At 28.9% G+C, this 17,354-nt stretch overlaps 1 protein-coding gene across 1 annotated transcript in view; it reads left to right on the top strand.

Annotated features, from left to right (window-relative positions):
- The window catches only part of LOC129957261 (uncharacterized), a 58,184-nt gene that overhangs the window by 29,114 nt on the left and 11,716 nt on the right, over nt 1-17,354 (top strand). The window contains exon 3 of the mRNA XM_056069515.1: nt 11,490-11,628. Coding sequence (XP_055925490.1) covers nt 11,490-11,628 — 139 coding nt within the window. The remainder of the gene's footprint in view (nt 1-11,489; nt 11,629-17,354) is intronic.

Below are 17,354 nucleotides of genomic sequence, written 5' to 3'. Positions count from 1 at the left end.
GTGTAGAAATCTATCAAAGTTTGAGCAAAAACCAACAAAGGGTTGTCGGTCTGTGCTTTCTTTCAGAAACATGTAAACGCAGTGACTTAAATATATGAAATTAGATATGGGATTTTGTAAATACAAGTGCAATTTTGTGTCATATCTTTGTTTCAATCGGTTGGAAAAAACATGTCTAAAGCACAAATTCGATTTTTCGATACTATTTACCGCATGTCAGGAATGAATCGTCAGAACATTCGCCAAGGATGTCTCGATAGATTCAGTAAATGCTATATTCTCGGCAACAGTTAATGCTTAGTAACTATTGTACGCCAATGCCATGCACGGCATTCTCTGAAACGGCAAGTTTATTAGAGAGTACGCGAGAAAGTTTTCAGGAGACCACTCTCACTGGTTACTTATTATGATTATCAGTGTTAAGCATTGTAATAACAAAGTGAACATAATGAAATAGATAGGGGTACTTTTCCGTTAGCCGGACGCAAACAAAAAATCGCCAAATAATGTAGAATTCCGCCAAATTTCTTACGCCAAACACACGAAATTGACCAATTATACTTGACGAATTTTTAATATTATTATAATATTTAGTAATTATTAGAATTTAATTTTTTTTTCAACTTTTTTTTTTCGGATAAGCTAATTAACATTTTTTAATGGACCCAGTTGCGGCCTTCCTTCAGACCAGCAATCCTATGCAGCTGCTTTGACCGAAATCCTACCCTGATTCATAGGCAACTAATGAATTCGACAGACAAAAATTTAGAAATAGTTAATTAGACTCAGGGATTTCGAAAACTTGGGGATTCATCAAAATTTCGCGATCAGATCTTTATGGTGGTTATATTAATTTCTCTTTCTCTATTTCGAATACAAAATTGAAAAATAAGCTGATGGCAAAAATGCATAAAAGCAACAGAAGTCCAAAATATATACAATATTCGACTCCAATGAGTAGATCGATTTCAGACAGGCAAATCCATTTGCTGATTGAGGGTTGAGGAAACGATACAAATCGCTCAAAAATAGCAGAGCTGTCATAAATACGAATTTTGGTGTCATCTCTTTGGCCTGTTAACTGGGTATAATGAAATATTCCAATGTAAAACGAACTGAATATAAGTTAATTACCCGGTTAAGAGGTTAAGCATCAAAATTATCGTGCGTCTGGAATCGCATGATCGTTACTTCTTAACCGTCTCGCGAGAGTTGGGGATTAGGAAGTTCTAATAAGGTTGGTTGTAATCTTTCTCTAGAATGTGAACTTCGAACACATTTGTTCCAGACTGGTAAATCTGTTTGAGATGAGGCCAATCCCAATTAGTTCGTGTTGTCTGACATAGACCTACACGGTTTGCAAATTTCAAATCCTCGGGGTTAAAAGAACAGCAGAACGAAGATGATATATTTCTGTTTAAACGATTTATTAGTCTAAGTCTTAGTAATATTTTCTGCTTAATCAACTGAAATGATTTTGAGCGATTTAAGCCAAATTTACCCGTTAATACTTAATATATATATTTTTTTAATATGCTTACTTTAAACCATGTTTAAAAAAACAAAACTTAAATGGCCGCTATTGACTCATAAGATCTTAGCAAATTTGGAAGACAGCCTGCATCTGCGACTCATGATAGTCCAATCGAACTGGCATGAAAAATGTAAAGATGTGGAAAAAATTTCATAACAGTAATTTTATTGGTGGTTGGTCATTAAAAATAGAGTTGCTTTCGAATTTCATGGAGAATCAGAATAAAGGGCGATGGAAAGTCAAAACATCGGGGGGGGGGGAGGGGGTTATGAGTTTAAATAAGTGGCCATTAGTACAGGAAAGATTCAAATAAGAAAGTTATAAGTATTAAATTATCAATAAAATGAGTCTTCTAATTTTAGTATAGCTTAATTAAATCAAAAATAAATTTAAAAAATGACCAAATTTGAGAAAATGTTTTCATTTGGTGAAAATTAAAGAGAAATTTTTGTAATTTTACTTAAGAACGTGTTACACAGAAGAGAATACTTGGTACGAATTTTAAACTTATATACTCATTAATTTTCAAAAAATTTAAACAGAGTAATCCTTAGTTGTTACCCCGCACCTTCTAAAATCAATCACGATCTATTGTTATTTTAATCAAGACCTTAAAAATAAAAAGGATATACAGTAAATCCCATTTGGCCCTTGACTGGGATAAGTTGATACAATTTATTTTACCAACATTGCCAAGTTATTTCAACCGTATCAGGTTCAGTTTTGAAAAGAAAGAGTATACTTAAAATATTTATTTCCGAAGAATGGCAATAGATGGATGCATACATCACTGGATAGAGTTATGTCCAAAGTTTTATTCTATGAATTCAACATGAGTTCCATTCGTTATGTGACAAACATCAAATCGTAAGTCCATTTCTTGCGACACGTGGAGTAACTGATCCCTGATTAGCGAGCTCACTACTGTAACAGTTCGACTTTTGAATATCTTGATGAATACCAGGCATAAGTTTTAAATACTAATTACAATTATTTGTGAAATATCAAACTTTTCGCTTCATTTGCTTGTGGATTTTCTGTGATTATTCAATATGTTCAAAATTTTCATCTGAAAATGCGAAGACGATTTGTACCACCTGTAAATTTGGTTATGACGAAGCAGTTCTTCGTTGAACTTACAAAGAAATGCACGCTGCAATACAATGACTAAATTCTTTCTTTTTTATATTGTAAGCACATAGAACGACTCTTTCTAAGGTACTTTTCCATTGGCTATCAAACAAACAACAGCATAGCTTTTGCCGGGATAATCTGAATGCATAGAAAAAAAATTCGAACTTTCCTATATCAAATTATGCATTATATGTGTCTGTATCTGCTGTTCTTCATTAGAGATAAATAATTTAAATCTGCTCCTTCTTTTTGAATAACGCTGTATACGAAAAACGTAAGTAATCGTTGTATCATAGTATAGAGAAAGTAAAGTAATCGTCGAAAAATTCGAACTCGAGATTTTGATAAAAATACGCATTCTAGATCTTAACTTGAGTTCGAAAAACACATTTTTGGAAAATATCTGTCTGTCTGCGACAAACATAACTCAAAAACTCTTTGAGATAGACGATTTAAATTTGATATACGGTCTTTGCACCAAATTTGCAGATTTCTATCAAATTTTGAATAAAATCTGTTAGAAGAAATTCGTTTGTCTGGTTTTTTGAATATTAGTCAACACGAGAATTACAAAACGAAGTGGACTAAATAAGTAAAATTCGGTACACATATTTAACAGCTATAGTGCCTGCCGAATTTTGGACCAAATATAACAACAGTTTGACTGTCCGTCGGTCTCTACTTTCAATACATGTTAGCACGTTAATTCAAAAACGCGGTGATTTCAATATATCAAATTTGGTATGGGATTTGTGACTACAAGTGAAGTTTTGTGACAATTTCTTTGTTTCAATCTGTTGAAATAAACGTGTCTAAAGCACAAATTAGATTTTTGGATATTATTAATAGCGTACCAAAAATAAATCTCCACATATCTAGCCAAAGATATGTGGCGATTTATTTTTAGATTTATTAAAAACTCTGAATTCATGCCAAAAGTTAATATCTCGTAAATATTGTACGCCAATTTCATGTAAGGTGTTCTCAGGCATGACGAGTTTATTACAGAGTATGCGAGAAAGTTTGGGGGAGACTGCTGCTTCTGGTTTCTTTTATTAAATTCCTCCAAAAACCAATGCCAAGAATTATTATAGAAGCACTATTCAATTACCTCTCATCCACTTATTTTTTTTTTCAACAGCTTTGAGAACCTGGTGACCGAAAGAAATCTGATACAGGTATTACGAAATTATTTTTTTTTCACTCAGTCAAATAAGGGTCACTCGCGCAAGAAGCTTCAGAAATCACCCTCTTCGTTGTTCATTTTACCCTCAACAAACAATCGTTCGTTTGCCTGTAGTCAGCTAGTTCGGTTTGGCGCGTAGGCGACAAGATTCAGCTCTTTTTTTATTCATTCGAATGGGATCTTCTTTTCTCATTCATATTCATGACATCGAGGCTACATAATTCGCCCACTGTTTTCCACTGACTCCGATTTTGGCGACTAATTAGCTGAGATCTTGTTTTGAATCCATGGAATTTTCTTACCTGGTGTAATGTCCTTGAAAGCATCCACGTTAACTCACAGGATTTTTGGATTTTTCTAGTTTTAAGTGGAACCTGGCATAAATTAATTAGCAGTGTGGAGGAAAGAAACGATAAAGAATGTTAGTATCCTAAATATTTAAAAATTAAAATGGTGACCAAGTGTGAAATGGTAAACTTTGCAGTCGAACCTCCGTATATCGAACTTCCATATATCACAAATTTCTATATATCGTATCTTTGCCCAAAATTTTGGATTTTTAATTTATGTATATCGAATAAAATTTCTATATATCCAATAAAAATTTTAGCCAGTAAAATTATATATATCTATATCAAAAAGAAAACGACTATTTATTTTATTCATAAGAAATAATTTAAAATTGACTAAAAAAATAACTATTTCGCCAATTGTTAGTTTAATAAAAATTATGGCAATATTCAATAGAAATTCTGAAAATTGTTATACAATAAATATTTGTTTTTGTTAGCTTCTTACTTTTGTCCTACGAGTCTTTTTCTCAACTTTAAGCCAGATTTTTTTGCTTTAAATTCATTTGTGAATATGATATCTAAAGAAAAATATAAAAGAACAAAAAAAAAAGTCCATCTTTTAATAAAAAACATAAAAAGCGGAATGAAAATAAAAACGCGGTAATGGATTATAAATGAAAACAATTTTTAAATTTTGGAAAAATAGTTGTTATTTAGCCATTTTTTAAAATAAATTTCTTTGATCGTTTAATTTTGTTAATCCATCTCCCTGGTATTTTCTTTAAACCTAAAAAGTCAGCTTTGTTTTAATACATATTATGAAATTTTTACTATAATTATTTCTGTCCATTACAATTTCAATAAACCCAGATTTCTATTTATAGAGAGTTTTTTCCAAGTAACTGTAGATTCGATATGCAGAGACTCAATTGTATTCGAATTCGATGTTGAAATAAAAATATTGATTTAGTGTAGATGACTTTTTGTTAATTTTTTGGAACAAAATAAAACATTTTTAAAAAAAATGAAAACGCAGTAACATATTTAAAAATAAATTTTAATTAAAATTTAAAATAGTTAATCTTCAGTTTAGAATAGAAAAAAATATATAATGTTCTGAGATTTTCCATGGAATTCTAATTTTGCTTAATTAATTTTATATAATTGATTAATTTTAGTAACAATAGCTAATTTTAATTTCCCATTCGATAGAAAGTAATATATCTATAATACACACTCGATTTTTTTTCACTATATTATATGCAAAATGCCCTATATGGTAATTACATGATATATTAAATAATGCACCCCTATGTTAATAGCATTATTAATAGTTAGTATCTTGAATACTGGGAAGACAGTACTGTAGTACACTCTTGAATACTGTACTGTTTTCCATTATTCGAAGAAATGTAAGAGACTTGTCACTTAATAACCTTAAAAAAAATCATTGGCCCATTTTATGCAAAAGTGACCATTGTCACTGGCGTAGCTTCTCTTTGTGGAAAGTGTGAAAAAACTGATTATGAGATGTGAACTTTATTAGGCTTTAACTTCGTGATGGTTGTTTTCTGATGCACTTATATTTAATGCATGGTGGTTTTGTGTTTAAACCATTAACCATTTCTAAATTTTTAAATTGCATTTTCATCATTCAGCGGTTAAAAAAGATCGAAAAAAGCTATTAAAAATTGAACAAACATGCATTAAATCCTTCGATTTAAGTGACTCAGGAAATAACATATACATAATATATACCGAAAACAATGAATCCATCCAATTCAATGAATTTTATATTACGTATCACAGATTAATAGAATACCAAAGATGTGTTTTTCAAATTCTGAGACGTGTAAAACGTGGAAATTCGTTAAATCTCAAGGACCATTTTTTTACAGTTAGTTTTTGAACAGGATAACGCAAAAAGGAGAAGAAAATGTATAGTTACTTTGATCGAATAAAAAAATCTCTAAAAAAGAAACATATTAAATAAAGACCAGATTGGAAAGGCTTGTTTTCAAACTATTTTCCTACCTGCAAAATTCCAGCAATTGTTAAATATCTTTCGAAATTCTTCATTATTAAAGAATGCGAATTGATGAAAATTCCATCACTTTTTCTATCATTCAATTCCTTTTCAAAATTGCATCGTTCCACACTTGATCGCTCATCCGACATTGGAAATAATGATAATCTATTATTCATTTATACGAATGCCAAAACGATGTTCCTCATAAACAGATTTTAATTACTTGAAAAAAAATGTGAACTTTCTTTGAAAGCGGCAAACGATTATATTATTATTTATAAGTTACAGTTAAGGAAGTAAAATGCGGCTACATTTATTAAAATTAAATGTTTAAAAACTAGCATATTTCTTCTGGAACAATTGTTCACTTTTTATTTATTTATTTATTTATTCCATGTTAACTTATAACCATGCGGAAAAATTTGAGCTTTTCCTAGAATTTTGTGAAATTAGATTCGTATATTATTCTTTTTTCGTATTATTCTTTAATAATAAAATAAGATTTTTTTATTACTGATATACAAAAAGAACTAAAAAGAAAACATTTTTTTTTTACTTCAGAAAATTCAATTTCAAGATTTCGCTGAAAAGACCATTTTTTTAATTATGTCTCGATGTTTGCATCTAAACACAATAATTGGATAAGGAAATATACTAAACAAGTGTGCATGTTTTTTCCCCATTAAAATAGTGAAACTTTATACAATCATGGACGAAATCATGCTGTCATGATAATTGAAAAAAAAAAGAAAAGACTTTGATAAAAAGAGAGTTAATATTAATAAAACTGTATAGTCAATTACCATACAGTTTTATTATTTATATTTATGGATTTATATGAAACATTGGGGACAATCTGTCATTCATGGTTTGGTTACTCTTGCATTTTTCCTGACAATAACTAGAAACAGAACAATCTGTATAAATAAAATGTTGTTTTGAAACGAAACATGTCGATACGTATCGAATTTCGGAACCTTTCATTAAGGTAAAGAAGTCCTTGATGCATATTCGAATTTTTTTTTCAAAACTATTACTCAATATAAATATTACTATTTTCTGGAATTATACAAAAAAAAAAATCTAGGAGTTAAGAGTGCTTCTTTACAGATTAGAAAAGAATTTGATTGATTTTTGAAGACTGATATATTCATTTTTACTTACATTAATTTCAAAAGACATCTAAAAAACTTATTAAAATATTATTTAATATATCGATATGTCCAACACAATAATAGATAAGAGCAGTAATCTTAACTTTCCCATATACTTTCAGTGAGAATATCCCGGACTTATTAACTATTTTTTGCTATGCCATTTACTTATAGAACTAGTTGAAATTCCGATGTTGCTCTAGGTGAATTTCTATGTTTTTGAAAAACTTATAGTGAAATTAATTATATGAAAAATTTAATTAAAACCTTGCTTATGCTTCAGTATTTATGAAAAAATATAAAATATCGTAAGCAAAATTACGAATTAATTGATGTTAGCACTTGGTGGAATCCCAATTCCGTCGTTAACAAAAAAAAAAAAAAAAAAATTAACCTATTTTTATTGCAAAAGTTTATTTTATATAAATATTTTATATTAAATATTATAACATAAATTCTTTCTATCCTCTGAAGTTTTATTTTAAGCTTTAGTAACAATTTAAAACCAATAAAAAATCTTGCCAAACGATATTTCAATAATAAAACAGAAATATCCAAAAATATAGAAAAGTTCAAAATATCACCGTTGCCTAGCAACAGAATATCTATAAATTTCCTTATTTCAAAATCGTCTGCATTTTATTAAATTTTGAATTATTAATCAAAACTAAAGTTAATAATGGAAGAGGTAAAAGATTTTTTTGCAGCTATTGCTGAAAAATAATAAAATTTCCATTAACTTATAATTAATAAATATAAAAATATTACACTTTGTAAAGTGGACAGTTTTTCTTTTTTCTTGTTTTAAATAATAAGTGTTCTAAATTTGGTTAAATTCGGAGCAGTTTTTTAGACGAAGATGTAAAATATATGTACATATATAGCTGCAATGACTTTCATTTATATTTTAAAAGGTAATGTATGAGGAAAAATCATCGAGTTAAAGCGTTTTGTTAATTTACTTTCATCGGCAACGTTCTTGCTAGGTAATCTCCTTCGAAAATTTTACCTAATTCTTTAATTGCAGATTCATTAGCACTAATTCTGTACAATTCGAATTTTGGAAACCAGAAAACTTGATTTCATATATTTCGGATATACTTCCAAAATTCTGAAATAAAAATTAAAAAAAAAATGGATAATTTGTAAGATAGTTTGCAGTGTCTATGCATAAGAACAACAAAAATATCTTCGAAATTTTACAAGTTTATGTAACATAAAGCAACGATTTAGAGATTGGCAACAAAATCTGTTGTTCCTTATCTCCAGATAAAGTCGCAATGAGGAAATAGCAAGCAATTTCAATACATCATTTTTATATTCCAAAAACCATGAAAATTGCTGTATCGATTATCATCATGAACCTGTTTCTTGAATGTTAAACATTCAGAAGGGCTTAATTTAATATAGCGTTCCATTTTCTGATATAAATGAAAGAGTTATAATGACAATCTAAATTACTGCTGTATGGCTTCGGTCAAAACATAGGGTAGAAAATGATTCTATCTTAAATAACGGACAGAAATTCATTCCTGAATAGTATTCATCGCTAACTAACTCATCAACTCATCACCGAAAAGTATTCATCGCTAACTAACTAAGGAATTCATTATCGAAAAATATTCATCGCTAATTAACTGAAGAATTCTTCAGTGAAAAATATCCATCGCTAACTAACTAAGGAACTTATTTATTAAAACTATTCATCGCTAATTAACTAAGGAACTCATTTATTAAAAATATCCATCGCTTATTAACTAAAGAACTCACTGATTAAAAGTATTCATCTCTAATTAACTAAGGAACTCATTTATTAAAAGTATCCATCGCTAATTAACTAAGGAATTCACTGATTAAAAGTATTCATCGCTAATTAACTAAGGAACTCATTTATCAAAAGCATTCATCGCTAATTAGCTAAGGAACTCATTTATTAAAAGCCTTCATCGCTAATTAGCTAAGGAACTCATTTATTAAAAGCCTTCATCGCTAATTAGCTAAGGAACTCATTTATTAAAAGCATTCATCGCTAATTAGCTAAGGAACTCATTTATTAAAAGTATTCATCGCTAATTAACTAAGAAACTCACTGATTAAAAGTACTCATTTCTAATTAACTAAGGAACTCATTTATTAAATTATTCATCACTTACTAACAAACAAAATAACTGTAGCGCTTTCTACTAGACAGCTGTTTAGTTGGAAATGCGTTCGCTGTGGCTCTGCTCCAGTATACGGCCTACGCCAAATTTTGCGATAAATTTGGCGATAAACGGTAATTTCTGGCTGCCCTAACCGGCCATGTTGGTGTGTTTTTTCAATCACAAAAGCTCATTCCTGGCGACTTCTTCGCGAAAACCAATGGCGCCAATAGGCCGTATACGATAGCTGCTCCTAGGACTGTAGTCAGGTTGGTTTAAAACATTGTAATTAACCCAGTAGACATATAAATAAATATGTACAGAATATAAATTCTATGCTCTGTGTCAAGTATTACTTTCACTTGGTTATTATGATATTTATAAGTTAATCTAGTAATTAGTATAATTAATCTAGTCTATTAATTACATCTAGTTAAATAATATTGGATACAAATGTGGATGCCATTTAGTCACAAGTTATTATAAATAAATAAAAAATAAACATTTTTACAAAGTTTCTAAAATAAAAAAATTAACTTATAAGTAATTAATTATCTGTTTGATTAACATGCAAATACATAGAAATGTGAAACTAAATTGATTAAAAAAAGGACCTCATAATGTGTACTATCGTTGTGGCAGGAAATGCCACAAATACAATTATCTGTTAAGGGAATTGTTAGGGAATTGTCTGATGTATTCGTCCTCCGTAAACATATAGACTGAACTTATTTCTCATAATTATAATGGACGAAAAATCCAAGCAGTTATGTCATCTAAACTTTTAATTAAATCCTATCATCCAAGTACAAAAAATTGCAATTATCATACTCAAACCATTTTCAAGCTTAATGTCAGTAAATCCTCCTAAGTTATTTAAAAAGCTATAGGAGAATTCGACAGGAAATTTTTGTTCTTACTTCTTACTGTGTTCTATAGGCTTTCTTTTATATACAGCATTTTAGATATTAATTATTTTTAAAAAATAGAAAAAGCATCTAAAATTAATTCAAGTTAAAAATACAAATACGAAAAAAAGGAGAAAAAACGCCGATGAAATTCATATATAATATAATTTTTCGAATAATTATAACTGGCGAATTATACAAATGGAAATCGAAAACAATATTAAATCATTTAAAATTTTAGAATAAAACTTACCAAAAATATTTAGAATTTAATTAATTTATATTATATTTACTCTAATAGAACATGATTATAATGCAAGTCGAATGTAAACGAATAGCTGTAATATAAATCGGTAAAAAATTAAATGATTTAGACAATGTATTATAATTATTAAAAATTAATTAAATTGTTTAGAACTAATAACTTAGCTTTAAACTCACACTTTTATCTAAAATCTAAAATTATTAAATTGTCTGAGATATGATTAATAAATTATGCCAATATGTAATTAAATAAAATGATAAAAAATATCACTTGGGGTGGGTGGCGGATAAATGATACGAAATTTTTAAAAAAATTATTGCTCATTTGCTTTTTTTTAATTCATTTTATGGGTCTTAAAACGAGCATATCTTATAAATCAATGCCATCCCCAAGCCAGTGGTTTTCAGAAAATCATAATACATGCTTGAATTAATTAAATATTTACGAAGATATTATCAATTTGTAAACTTTTTGAAACCAATGCAATATTTTTCCAAATCCAAGATTAAGTCATGCATTTCTTCTATTTATAATGCAATTGTAAATAAGTGCGATTAAAAAAAATTAACTAAAAAAATAAATGGTGGATTATGTAACTTCAAACAAATGCTGGAAAGGTTAATAGAATTCTGTTACAAAACTCAACACAATAAAACGTTTTATTTTATTTTTGACATTTTTTTTAATCATCTTGAAATAAGTGTCTGGTGTTGTGCAAAACCCACATCGAGTCTTCAAGAACAAGATAATCCGTTCAAATCGAGTTAACGGTCCAAGCTTTTATCGTTTAAAACCGAAAAAGAGAATAATTTACGTGGGCTTCATATCTGGTTCTTTCCTTTCAGGGTCACCAATGGCGAACGCTTTTGAGGAATGTGATGTCACCAAACAGAGGAAATGTCGCCAAACTCTGGTAGCTGAACTCGAAAAACAAACGAGAGGTTCTGCGACAGAGACTACAAAAGATTTGGAGCAGCGATGCAGGTAAAATAAATAAATAAATAAAAAGGAACATTTTGTTAACAGACGATAAATTTGACTTGAATAAATAGCTGATTAGAAGAGATCTTTCGAACTTCATATAAATATACAAAATTAATATGGCTCATTTGAAATCAAATTACATTCATTATGATTCTTGAGTTGTAAGTTTAATAAAATAATTATTTAAATTAGGTAGAAATTTATTTATAAAAGACTTTAAAATTTTGTTTAAATTTTTTTGAAATAATTTCCAAACATATAACAGCACACATACACCAGAAAAAAATATATTTATATAATCATCTTAAAATACAAAAGATTACTTTTTAAATAATGACAATTTTTTAACATATTTTTTTTTCTCTTTTAATTAATTAAAAAAAATATTTTACATGTATTTTGCTATCATATTTGAAATATATTCACTTCAATTTTGAAATATATTATTGTATTTTACAATAATATATTTCAAAATTTGAAGTGAAACTCAAAACGTTTTTATTCTTGCTACTAATATTCCATCCTAAGACGTACTCCCCCATTGCTGGTAATCAAAATACGACCATTTGGCTTACAAACGCCTTTGGGGAACGTCTCATATGGCATTGGCGTACAATAATTATGAAATATTGATTTTTGGCAGGGATTTAGTATTTTTACTAAATCTATGGGGCGTGAGTTTAGCCTCTTTACGGAATCTATCGAGTGATGCTTGGCGAATGTTTTGGCGATTAATTCCTGCCATAGATTAATAGTATCCAAAAATGGAATGTGTGTTTTAGACGTGAATTCCCCACCTGAATGAAGCCAAAATTTGATACAGAACTAGAATTGTAGTCACAAAAATCCCATACCGAATTTGATATATTTCAGTCTTTGCGTTTTTGAATTATCGCATTTACATGTTTCTAAAAGTACAAACCGACAGACGGTCAACCCCTTGTTACACTTAACACAAAATTTGATACGTGTCTATACTATAGATGTTAAATCTGTGTATCGAATTTTACCCATCTATCTCTCTTCGTTTTGTATTTATCGTGTTAACTTATATTCGAAGACAGACAGACTTCATCTGAAAAGATTTTGCTCAAAATTTGATAGAAATTTAAAAATTCAGTCTTAAGACTCAATACCAAATTTCATCCTTCTAGCTCAAAGCGTTTTTGAGATATCTTTGTCACAGACAGACATAATGCTAAAAATGTGTCTTTCGAACTCAAAGGTCTAAAAGAAAAGGATTCGTCAGAATCTCAAATTCGAACTTTCATACATCACCAAACTTTCTCTATACTTCGTATAAGATATATAGAAAGAGCCTTAAATACTGTTTTCAATAGGCACTAGTACAAACAACAAAATCTGGTTTTGTTGAATTTCCGCATATAAACCGCTGCAACTAAAAAAAAAATTAAAAGATTGAATTAAATTATCATTACTTTCTTTATACTTCATATCCGATAAATAAAGAGCCTTAAATACTCTTAATAATAGGCACTGGTACAAACAACAACATTAGTTTTGCTGAATTTCCACACGTTAACCTCTGTAACTAGTAAAATTAAAGGATTTGTTTAAATTATCATCTGTTTTGGCTGTTTCCCTAATTCGGCGCAAGGTCGAAGGCCAACGACTCAAAGAGGTATCGCTTCCGCTTCGGGTTTGGTTTGTATGTGGGACTCAGTCAGTGGTGTGGCTGTCTGAGGTCAGCAGGCATCGCAACTCGTTTGCGGATGGGTGAGCCCCGTCGTCATGACAACAAGGATGACGTATGTAGTTTATGACGGTGTCGCAGAATGTTTGTTTAACCTGCCACAATGTCTCGTTAATGTTTATTTAGCCTTCGAAAAGGGTATATTTGAACATTCATAAGTTTTATTAGTTAATTATCTGTAATACAAAATTAACAAAAATAGTTGCGCTCATATATATCATATTTAAATGTAATTTTATATTTTTTCCCACAGTCCGAAAATGAGATGGTAATTGTAATGTCTTAGTACTAAATGCAGTGGAATAATAGAAGGTTTCTGGATGAATTTCGTTCAAAATGTGATTTCAAAAAAATCTATAAATGTGGTATAAACACTTTATACCAAATTTAATCCATCTACCTCAAAGCATCCTTTTTTAAAAAAATTATTATATTAACTGTATTTTTCTCTACTAAGGAAGAGCTGAAACATGGAGATTCATCGAAAATTCGAATTTTTTTAACTATTCTTGTATAAGCAGTATAAAAAAAAAATATAAAAATATGTTACTGTTTCTTATTTTGATTGTTCAATATTTATTGATAATTCTAAGACCACTTATAATGTATATATTTAAAGTAATATAATTGAATCACCATTTATATAGAAAAGCATGTATATAGTTTCCATTTATAGAAAATCTCTATATATCGAACTTTTCAGAATCTCAGATTTTCAACCGAAAAACATGTTCTATGTATTGAATAGAATTTCAACATATCGATAAAAAATTTTCATCTAAAAATATAATGGATGCTTCTTGCAATCAAACACCCGTAGATTTCCTTTAGAAAAAGGAAATTAAAAATTAAATTAAGTAAGGAAAAATATTATTTCACGATTTTTATTACTAGAGAAATTCATGCATGATCGAAATTCATTTAAGAAAAAGAATTAAATACTTGAAGGTGAATCATATAGATTAGCTTCTCTTACACAAATTCTGTTTCTTAATTTGGACTCAGATTTTTATTTTAGATTTCTTATACTATATATGACTCTTAAAGGGAAGACTTTTAACCAATTAAGGAAAAGAATTAACTTTTTTTAGTCTCTCAAATCCCCTTTTTTAAATGACTTTAACACGATGATTCATATCCATATCGAACGCAATACAAGTTGTTGCATATTAAATTTTGCAAAAAATAGTAATGAAGTGAATAGATACTATTCCCTTTTTATTAGATAAAAAATCTACACATCGATCGCGCCAAAATGAAAATTTGGATTGGATTGGATTGGCATGTATAAACGTGGAATGCTTCCAATTGATTAAACGTAGAAAAAGAATTTCAACTCAATGAAAGAGTTAAAAAGTCTGAGTGTAAAATTAAGACCCGATATAAAAGTATAAAATTTCGAAAAGAACTTTGTATTTTTGAGAATAATTTTCTAGACGTGATTCGGTTTTTGAAACCTTTGAAAGCATCGTAAAAGATCACAAGATCAACGAACTAGCTTTAAAATGGTTAAAAAAGATATTTTTGATTGAGTTGCAAAGCGACTTTATGCGTTACAAATTCGAGCATTTCTGTACAACTAATTGTGGATGCTTCAATAAATTGAGGAAGCTGCCTTTATTAAATTATATCCTTAAAATTTTTCAATGAAAAATTCATAATTTATATTCCTGTTTATTGAAATTTCTATATAGCGAGTTTCTTCTTAAGTACTTTCAACTTCGATATAAAGAATTTTGACAATACTTGAAAGAGAAAATTCATCATAAATTGACATTTTTTTAAAAAAATTTCTAACTTGTTTTAAATATGAAATGCATACAGATTAGTAAAGAATGAGGCATTCTGGGACATTTCTTTTTTCAATTCAAGACAAAACGCCCTAAATTCCTAATGTCTCGGGTAATCCGAACTAACTAATCACTTCATTTTAGAGATATTAATATGATACTGATTCTTTGGAATACATAATTTTGTTTCAACGTTTGTTTTCATCATTATTTTTTAAAATTATTCAAAAATATTTATAACGATTTAAAACTCTCATTTTGAAGTGATCGAAGAAGGACTAAACAGGATATTGGGGAATTACATAGCCAATGATTATTGGCTGATTGATTCGATTGAGACTTCGAAACGTGAAAGTTAAATCCCCATCCTCACCCACTACCATTTCCGAACAAACATTGTAATTCGCATTTTGATTAGATGTTTCCTCTTGTGTTCGGATTCACATAAACAGGCTTGTTTTGAAAGAAAGATGCCTCAGATATCGTCTGCTCTCGTAATAATCGTCTGAGCAGCAACTACCTCTGTTATTTATGTCCATCGTTAAGAAGCTGAAGTGAAGTAATCTTTCGGCAGACGATTTTGAAGCTGGATTTCGAACCCGCGAAAATTATACAGTTGGTTCTTCTGAGGGGGTTGTTTTCTCATAGAATCACTGGGGAAAGCTCGGGAGAGTATTCTTAATCACGTGACTCCCACATCGTGAGGCATGCGAGTGATTCTAATATTGTTGCAGCCATCCCACAACTGTGTGATCTTTGAAGGGGTAATGGCCGGTGAAAGCAGATTTTTACAGACGATACTTAGGGAATGAAAATTTTGCATCCAGATTTAGATTGTTAGGTGGGTGCTGTACTGATGATTTCTGATCATAATCTTTTAAAAATTTGAAATTCTCTTTTGTTGTCGAATATATGTACCAAATTTCAACTTAGGAATTCGTAAAAATTTAAAGTTAAAGATGAAAAATTCTTACTGATGCAAAAAAATTCTAGTATTCATTAATACAAAACATTGCTATTTTTTATCGGATTTTAATGATAAATGAATTTTTAAATGCTTTGATTAAATACAAAATCCATTGTAAGATTTAATATTTAAATCTTACAATGGATTTTTCATATACACAGTTATTCTTATATATATTTAACTTTTACTTGAAACTTTGAATCGCAATTTTATAATGCTTTTCTTGTACATTTACAAATTAGAAATGAACCACACCGATTAAAATAGTAAAAATTTAAAAATATTTCGGTTGATAAAGTTGTATTAGTTTCGAACACAAAATTAGCATCATTTTTACGACATGTTTGAAAAATATATATAATTAAGTTAATGAGAAAATTTCAATAAAGAAAAATCATAGAAGATTCGAACTTCTATCTCGCCATATTATCACATAATGCTTAAGATCTTATTCTTTGTAATATTTTCAAAATGTATTCTTAATTATATTACAGCGATAACATATATATACAAAAATATATTTAATACCATTGCAACATGCACATATATAAAGTTATTTACTAAAACTAGGAAAAATATTGTTGCAAAATACACAGAAAAACATTTTTATGAACTTAGTAAAAAATTATACGGAAATTAAGTTTATATTACTGAAATGCTTATTTTTTTAAAAAATTAATATAAACAAAAACAAATTTTTTGCGATGTGATGCTCCAAACGTTTTTGAAGAAAATCGTACAAAAATTTCAATCGATTTTTAATTACCAATCTAATTTAAAAAAATATATTATTCTTTATTATTGTATACCCAAGAAGTAACTAAATGCCAAATATGATTCCACTTGCTTTGAAAACCTTTTGAACAATTTTCTCATCTCGTACAGCGCATAAGGTAATTTATTGAATGCATAAATATGATTCCATCCTTTTTTTTTTTTCAAATTAAAAAATACACTTGTTGGTTATAAAAATTAAAGATCGATTTATTCGAAATATTTCTTCTTAGAAACTTCCACATTTTTTTTTTTTTTAATCTTTCGGCTAGTAAACTAATTTCCGCAGAAAAAAGTCTGATTATTTAGATGCAATCTAATTATCAATCCAATTTTCGATATACTAGCTTGGAAATAGAACTTCCCTCCAATAAAGCACTCTGCATGGAATGAAACAAATAGCAATCTGAAGGAGTAAAATCTGGTAAATACGACAGGTGGAGTAACACATCCCAGCGAAGTTTTTCTAAAATCCCTTTCA

The sequence above is a fragment of the Argiope bruennichi genome, chromosome 11, assembly GCF_947563725.1.
Source record: "Argiope bruennichi chromosome 11, qqArgBrue1.1, whole genome shotgun sequence".
In the NCBI taxonomy this organism is placed as follows: domain Eukaryota; kingdom Metazoa; phylum Arthropoda; class Arachnida; order Araneae; family Araneidae; genus Argiope; species Argiope bruennichi.
The sequence above is the reverse complement of the archived record's forward strand: the minus strand, read 5'-3'. Positions and strand labels throughout refer to the sequence as shown.